General features: G+C 35.2%; 2 protein-coding genes and 1 long non-coding RNA gene across 3 annotated transcripts; 2 read left to right on the top strand and 1 right to left on the bottom strand.

Annotated features, from left to right (window-relative positions):
• Positions 1-250: 250 nt before the first annotated feature.
• On the top strand, positions 251-2,342 carry LOC137242162 (uncharacterized). Its single transcript, XR_010950103.1, has 3 exons — positions 251-610; positions 674-853; positions 916-2,342. It is a non-coding gene; the product is annotated as an uncharacterized lncRNA (long non-coding RNA).
• A 1,883-nt stretch (positions 2,343-4,225) lies between these two features.
• Positions 4,226-5,330, top strand: DCTN5-p25 (Dynactin 5, p25 subunit). Its single transcript, XM_067769524.1, has 3 exons — positions 4,226-4,480; positions 4,539-4,838; positions 4,996-5,330. The coding sequence occupies exons 1-3, from the start codon at positions 4,433-4,435 to the stop codon at positions 5,212-5,214; spliced, it is 567 nt and encodes a 188-aa protein (XP_067625625.1). The 5' UTR covers positions 4,226-4,432; the 3' UTR covers positions 5,215-5,330.
• On the bottom strand, positions 5,193-6,242 carry Ankrd49 (ankyrin repeat domain-containing protein 49). The gene is made up of 2 exons (XM_067769523.1): positions 5,990-6,242; positions 5,193-5,913 (listed from the first exon to the last, which is right to left on the bottom strand). Exons 1-2 carry the CDS (start codon positions 6,120-6,122, stop codon positions 5,402-5,404), a joined length of 645 nt encoding a protein of 214 aa, XP_067625624.1. The 5' UTR covers positions 6,123-6,242; the 3' UTR covers positions 5,193-5,401.
• Between the last annotated feature and the right edge of the window lie 1,367 nt (positions 6,243-7,609).

Raw genomic sequence — 7,609 nt, 5'->3', positions numbered from 1 at the left:
AATGTGGATCGGCTGTTAAAAGCGGCTTTAATACTACAATTGAAAGGCGCTGTTGCAAACTGCTGATTTTATAATAGAGAATATAACCGATTTCACATTGCAGCCAGCATATAGTCTGGAGAAGTAGACTCAGTGTGAGACACTAAATGAAAAAATTCTGGCTTACGAAACACAAAACTGTATGCATGTAAATCAACGTGTGCGATTATTTGAGCATTAAATTTATTGTTTTATTATCTCGCAGGTAACCCAGAGCAGTGAATTTTTGGATTTTGACGCCAAAAAGTTGCAACCTATCATAGAAAGAGACAATTTGCATGTACGGTGCGAGAAAGATGTTTTTAATGCTGTAAAACGTTGGTATGAACATAATGCTTATGCGCGGAAACATCATATGCCAGAATTAAGTGCTTGTCTGCGGTTAACCCAATGTAATATGGTCTTTAGTATGACTAATATTCATCCGTTACCGGGTTGTGAAAACTTGGCATTCAAGGTTTTAACTTGGCATAGATACCCCTTGGCTCGTTCTAAGCTGACATTGAAGTATGCAGAGAAACGTGGTGGCCAGTATCCTGACGAAGAATCAGTTTTGGCTCTTAACCGATGGGTAAATAATACCGGGATATGACCCTTTACAAATGGTTAATGATATTATTTGTAAAATGTTAAGGTAGAATCAACAGTCGGTGCTAATGACCAGTATAACAATAGCTTCCCGCTCAAGATCACGGATCGAAAACTATTTTCACTCTAGCGATAAGGAGACTCCTTGAAGATTTTCGGGAGTTTTGCTGTTGTCGATGTGGACAGAATATTGATTCGGTACATTCCGGAAAATACCACCATTAAGGTACTTGCCCGACCATCTCGGGAAACCACATTAACCCTTCTACCCTCTTCATTCCCTTCCAGATCGTAAAAAGGATTTGGTTGAGCTGCAGGCCGGCGAATACGTTTCCCTGGGATTGTAGAAAAGAGGATACTGGCCGTTGATTGGCTACGGATAATTGTACAATTTAGACTAGCAAGAACATAATTAGCGACCAAGGTGAAAAAGGCAAACAAGTTGCATAAAATGATACACAGCAGACAGAATGAGACCATTCAATAAAGTTCTCACAGAACCATAAATGTAATACTCCTATATTGCTAATAGAAAATGCTCGCAATGTGTTTTGAATTCGAAATCAAAACAAGACAGTCTATAAAATTTTTGTGATTGTAGCAGCATAAGTGTGACAAGAAAAAATTTAAATTTAGGTACATTCGAATGTTGAATACAAAAACAAAAACGTTTAAACATCAATATATCGGCACTCTGATGTTTGGGAATGTACCTAGCCTTTTGTAGCAATATAGGAGTATTACGTATATGCGCAGAACACCCCCAGCGGGTTAGGGGATCAGAATATACCCGCGGTAGGTATGCCTGTCGTAAGAGCCGACTAAAATACCAGATTCAAGGGGCTGTGTGGCGCAACCCTTCAGGTGGCCAGCGCAATATATAGCTTCTCCAAACCCAATTGTCACCTATCCGCGGCGAATCCTGTTTCACTAACAGACGAGGCTCTGGCGCCCCAAGCTCCTCATGGAACTTGGGGTGGGGAGGGAGGGAATGGCCTGAAGGTTTAATGTGGCCACATAAATCGTTCCCGAGATGGTCGGGCTAGCGCCTTAATTGTGCTATGGTACCGGATCTGTATCTGGCAAAGGACCATCACATCGATAACACCTCCCAAAGCCTTCGGGGAGCAACCTTATCGCTACAACAACAAGAACAACAATTTTTTAACTATAATTATTTATATATATAAATGATATTTTTTTTTCTTGTAAATATAATTATTAAATATAATGGAAGTTGTAATGTGTTTTCAGGTGCGTTATTACGTTTATATTAATATTGTGTAATGAGTTAGAGAAAAAAGAAAACGTTATCTATTTGAATGCTGATTTATTTAATTATAATTAATATGTATGCACTACTATATAAACTACTTTGCGACTATTGTTTCAATATTCAATATTTCTTCATCAAATTCATTTCATAAGTAGTTTTGTATGAAATAGATACTTTATATGTATGTACAAAGCATTGCAATTAATTTGAAACACTTCATTCAAATTTCAAGAAAATTCCAGAAAACCAGAATTCCATCAATACTAGATAAAAAAATTCAACTTTAATCCTAAAATTTCTGCTTAATTTTGACAATTTTTTTTTCTGAAGTGTTTAGCATATTCTCCCAAACAAAAGAAATAAGTTTATATAGAGAAATGGGCCTTAAAAAAATGCATATTCAGAAAGTTTTTAAGATTTCTAAGAAAACAATTTTAAAGCTTGGGGTGACTTAAAAAGTTTCTCGAATTTGGAGTGTTCCAAATTAATTACTATGCTTATTGATATAAAATTATGAAAAAAAATTTAGAAATTGGCAAAACAACGTAAAATAGATAAAATTTACATATATTTGTGTTTAAATTTGGTCCTATATTTTTGACTACGGCCACGGTTTTTTTTGTCTGTCGCTAGAGATATATTCTTTCAACCAGTTTATAGAAAAACGCTGATGCTGGGCATTTTTAAGTTGTAATGGCTTTTGAGAATGTGTATAATGGTAATTTAATCATTAATAGACTGTGGTTTTAACGACATTTCTATTGACTTGAGGGTTTCGTGTATGGCTTTAAGCATATTTAAAATTTCGCAAGTTAATTTTTGTTGCCCATTATTAAATTCTCTTTGCCTTTCGTCTTGGTCTTCCATATGTTTTTTTTCGGCGTAAGCACCGCTGAAAGTATTATAACCAGGTGGGTTCGATTGAGATGTAGCTGGGTCGAGTACGGTAGAGTTTGTCTTTGGTTGTGGAGTCGCCCTTGAAGTCACTTTTGGAGTTTGGTTAGTAAGATCCAAAAATTCTAGGTCATCTTTTATTTCATTTGTCTGCAAATAAAAACATAAAATGTTAGTATACATAAACAAGCAGCAATAAACATTTGGATTCACGACACAATCCAAAAAAACATTCGCCTTGCCGAACTTATTTTGAACCTTTGGGTTCCGACGTTTTTACCGAGAATATTTATGTACATTTACCTCAGAAAGTCCCCCTTCCTATAATTCTTTTGTATATTTTTTAGAAAATCCTTTACGTTTTTGTTCACGCTGTATAAGTGCAGCATATTTACAGAACAAGAAAAGGTCTTAATCATTTCGTATAAGTGCCGGAAAAGCTTTTCTGTAAAATCTTCCATTTAATATCGACTTCGCTGTCCAAATAAACGGCGTATACGAAAATTTGTTCATCACGTCATATGAGCGTAGTTTTATGCAATACTTTCTTTAAAACTAAAAGCTTGGCATCCAACTCCATTGCTGATATATGTATGGACAGTTCTTAGATGTATATAATAAATTGATCAATATTTCTTCTTCCAAATTCACACTTCTTCAGAGACAATCCCTCGCTTTTCTGCTCAATCTCGCCCAAAAAACAAATTTCTGCTCTCTATTAAGTATTCACACGTTCACCGTGAAATATTTTTGGTGTTGCAGCTTTTTTAAATGCTAAAATTGACAAACTCAAGAATGAAAAAATGAAAAGCTGCTTAGCACACAAAAAATTCAAATTACAGAAAATGTATGCTATCACCACCTTCGGAGCTAGTGATATGAATATCGCAAGAAATAACGAAAATACATATTCACCACTCATACAGAAACACTACCTTGCGATAACAAAGCATCAGGGTTGCTTTTTGCGATATAATTCGTATCGCAAGGATACAGAAACGGGCTACTGATTGGCGAGTATTAGAAAATTGCCTTGTACACATTTTTAAGAAGTTTATATTAATATATATTGTGATTGTTGGAAAGAGGATGAATTTCTTAATTAATGTGATCCCTTAAAACAAACTAAAATACCTCATGAAAATGTGTAGAAGCAATATAAAATTACCTCTCAAATGGGATATTACAAATAAATTTCGCAAAATGTACGACGTCTTTTATTATATCTGTCCTCTGTCAAAGCTCAAAAACATCGTAAAAGAAACATCGATGATTTCATTTGCAGTCACAGCTGCGATAAACTCAAATAATTTTAACATCCTTATATGTATTTGATAGACAGAAAAAGTAAGCGATACAAATCATGCCACCTTCGGCAGCGTCCCTTCGTTTGGATTTCAAGTTAACTTGGAATTAAAAGCAGTAACTTCCATTTTTAAAACTTTGTAAAAATTTGCATTGACGTATCGCCAGTTTTTTGATGTTAAGTATTTTCCAAATACCGATAATAAACCACCGATTTTTAGCCGATATTATCAATGTGCTAAAAGCAGCGATTTATATTTTGCATCTCTTTTTAAAATTGGTGCAAGAGTGAAAATAAACTGAAAATCTAAAAGGGAAATTGAATTAAATATGGAAATTGCGGACACATATTACAGTAAGGATGAATATGTGGAAACTGTAAGCGGGAGATGAAACTATTATATGGCTTTCACATTTTCCGATTTCTCGTTTCTAGGCTTCTGGTAACAAAGTCAGTAGGCAAACAGTTTTATGTGGCTCACAAAACATTGTGTTAAATGGAAAAGTTGTTGTGCAAACCGGGGCCATAATTCGTGGCGATTTAGCAAATGTTCGCACTGGCCGCTATTGTGTCATCAGTAAAAATGCCGTCATCCGACCACCGTACAAGCAATTTAGCAAAGGTATCGCCTTTTTCCCCATGCACATAGGAGATCATGTATTTATTGGCGAGGGTGCGGTGGTATCGGCTAGTTCTATTGGATCATTTGTATATATTGGAAAAAATGCAATTATTGTAAGTTTACACATAATTTTATATCCACAGGCAGGAAATACAATAGGTCCATTCTTCCAGTATACGTGTGGAAAGTAATACAAATTAGATTGGATAATACAATTTGTATCCCCTAAAAATGTTAACTATTATATTCTTATTGCTGTTTTTCTCACAGGGGCGTCGTTGTGCGTTAAAAGATTGCTGCATCATTGAAGATGGTGCTGTATTACCTCCAGAGACGACGGTTGCTAGCTACATGCGATACACAGCAAAAGGTACCATAGAAGGTGGTCAGGGTAATCCCAATTTCGTACCGGCTGCTATGCAGGATCAAATGGTTGAATATACAAAATCATACTACGATCATTTTTTACGCAACCCACAAGCTGCTTAAGCAATATGCATTTATTAGTTAAATTTCTACTTATTAAATAGTATTAAAATTTTATATGCATAGCATGTAGGAATTATCTTCTAAAATATAATATCTTACATCATAACAATAAACAACGAATACTTGATTTCTAGTTTCGAATATCCGCGAAGTTATACTAACAATATCAATAGGGGCTGCCTGCATTTTAGTCAATTAAACCAGTTTCAATCTGATATGGTTGATGTCCCATTTCAAATACAGGATATGTCATTCCAGTACGACGTGCAATCTGCTCGGCGGTCTCTTCCGAATTGTTCAACGTGTTTGCATTAATGTTTTCATTCATAAGCAGCACTGTAGCAATATTACGACAGTTGGAAACAGTTGCAGCGACATGCAAAGGTGTTTGATCACCTTCTGATTTTGCGTTTACATCTGATCCATGCTGTAACAACAGTTCAGCACATTCTGCATTACTCCACTTACATGCTGAATGCAATGGTGTCCAACCTAGTTTGGTCCGTGCATTCGGATCTGCTTTGTATTGCAGCAACAATTTTGCTATATCGACAAAGTTATTATAGCATGCACGATGTAATGGTGTGTAACCATCTTCGTCTACAGCAGAAACAGCATTAGCGTCCAGTTTCAATATTTCACGAATTTCATCTAATTTGTTCTCGTTCACCGCCCACAGAATCATACGCTCTAAACTAGCTTATATGTAAGTAAAAGCGATTTAAAATTTATTGAATACCCATTGGAGGAAGTTGGAATATTAAAGATCGCTTACCTTGTGGATTTTTATCTTCCTGAATCAATTCATCGGCATCATCCCAGCCACTTACAAACATGCCGCGGGGCACTTTAGCATAACGCAACTTTTCAATTTGCGATTGTTCTTCATCAGAATCGTAGTCGCCCATTTTGTGGGGTCTTTGGTAAAGGTTTTATACGAATTATATATTAAAATTATTATAAAGTGCAAGTAAGGCTGGCAACACACCGCACTGTGCTGTGTTATTGGGTTAACACTAGTTTTGGGAACTATCGAATGAAACCTATCGAGTTATTCGATAGTTCACTAATTTTCATCCATTCGATAGTCATTTGAAATTCGTTCATTACAATTTTTTCGAATTACTAGTTTTAGGTATGAATGATTCGTTACTTACTATTTTTTCGAATTACCAGTTTTAGGTATGAATGATTCGTTCTCTACTATTTTTTCGAGTTACTAGTTTTTGGTATGAATGAACCGTTCATTACTATTTTATCGAACTACTAGTTTTTGGTATGAATGATTCGCTCATTACTATTTCTTCGAATAGTTCGTTCTATTTAAATTTAAATAAACGACAAACGTTTTAAGCGCGGTAATTATTAAAAATGTTTAACTGAGGAAGTGCTTTTAACTATTTAATTTGTGTAGATATTTATAATGCGGCCTGGATTGAAGAGATCTTCCGTTTGGGAGTTTTTTACCCATTGCCAAAAATGGCAATGAAGTTAAATGCCATATATGCAAAAAAAATTTTAAATTTTCTGGCAACACATCAAATTTAAATGACCATCTACGCCGTAAGCATCCGTCTTCCTCAGAACAAAGGAATGTAACTTCAGAAGAAATAGTGCCAGTAATTTCAAAAGAGGAACGGAGTTCTACTTCTCTTTCGTCAACTACTGCAGTGAGTGCAGCGCGAAGTTCCTTAACAGTACCTGCCGAAAACATTTCCAATAGTGGATGTTTGAAAAGAAGACTGTTCAAACAAAATTATTTGTTACCAGCACACGTTCTGAGCTCTCAGAGCAAGAAAAATTAAACATTGATGAATCTCTTTTAATGATGATTACAAAAGACTTGCAGCCGCTTTCCATCGATGACAATGTAGGATTTATAGAATATACAAAAAAGCTTCAGCCATTATATTCCTTGCCAAACAGAAACATTTTATCAAATACAATGCTACTTTTAAATACAATGAAGTAAGAAAGAAACTACATTACTTGCTCAACATTGCAACACATATTTCAGATACAACTGATATGCGGACTTCTGATAGTCAAAAATCTTTTTTGTCAGTTACTAGTCATTTCGTTCGGGATAACAAAACGATTTCTGCAGTTTTATCAACAAAGGAAATCTTAGGAAATCATACCTCCCAAAATATAACTACAGAATTGAAGTTAATATTTGATGAGTGGTCCGTTTTTGACAAAATAGTTACTATAATAAGTGATAACGTGGCTAATTTAAAAAGGTTATAATTGAAATGCTACAGAAGTACCACTACCCATGTGTAGCGCACACATTAAATTTATGTGTAATTGATGCCATCAAAGCTGTTCCACAAGTTACTGTGCTCATAACCATTTGTCGTGCCATAGTCACTTACTTTAACCATAGTTCTCA

The sequence above is a fragment of the Eurosta solidaginis genome, chromosome 2 (genome assembly GCF_040869045.1).
Source record: "Eurosta solidaginis isolate ZX-2024a chromosome 2, ASM4086904v1, whole genome shotgun sequence".
Classification (NCBI taxonomy): Eukaryota; Metazoa; Arthropoda; class Insecta; order Diptera; family Tephritidae; genus Eurosta; species Eurosta solidaginis.
Note: the sequence above shows the minus strand (reverse complement) of the source record. Positions and strands in the feature narration are given on the sequence as shown.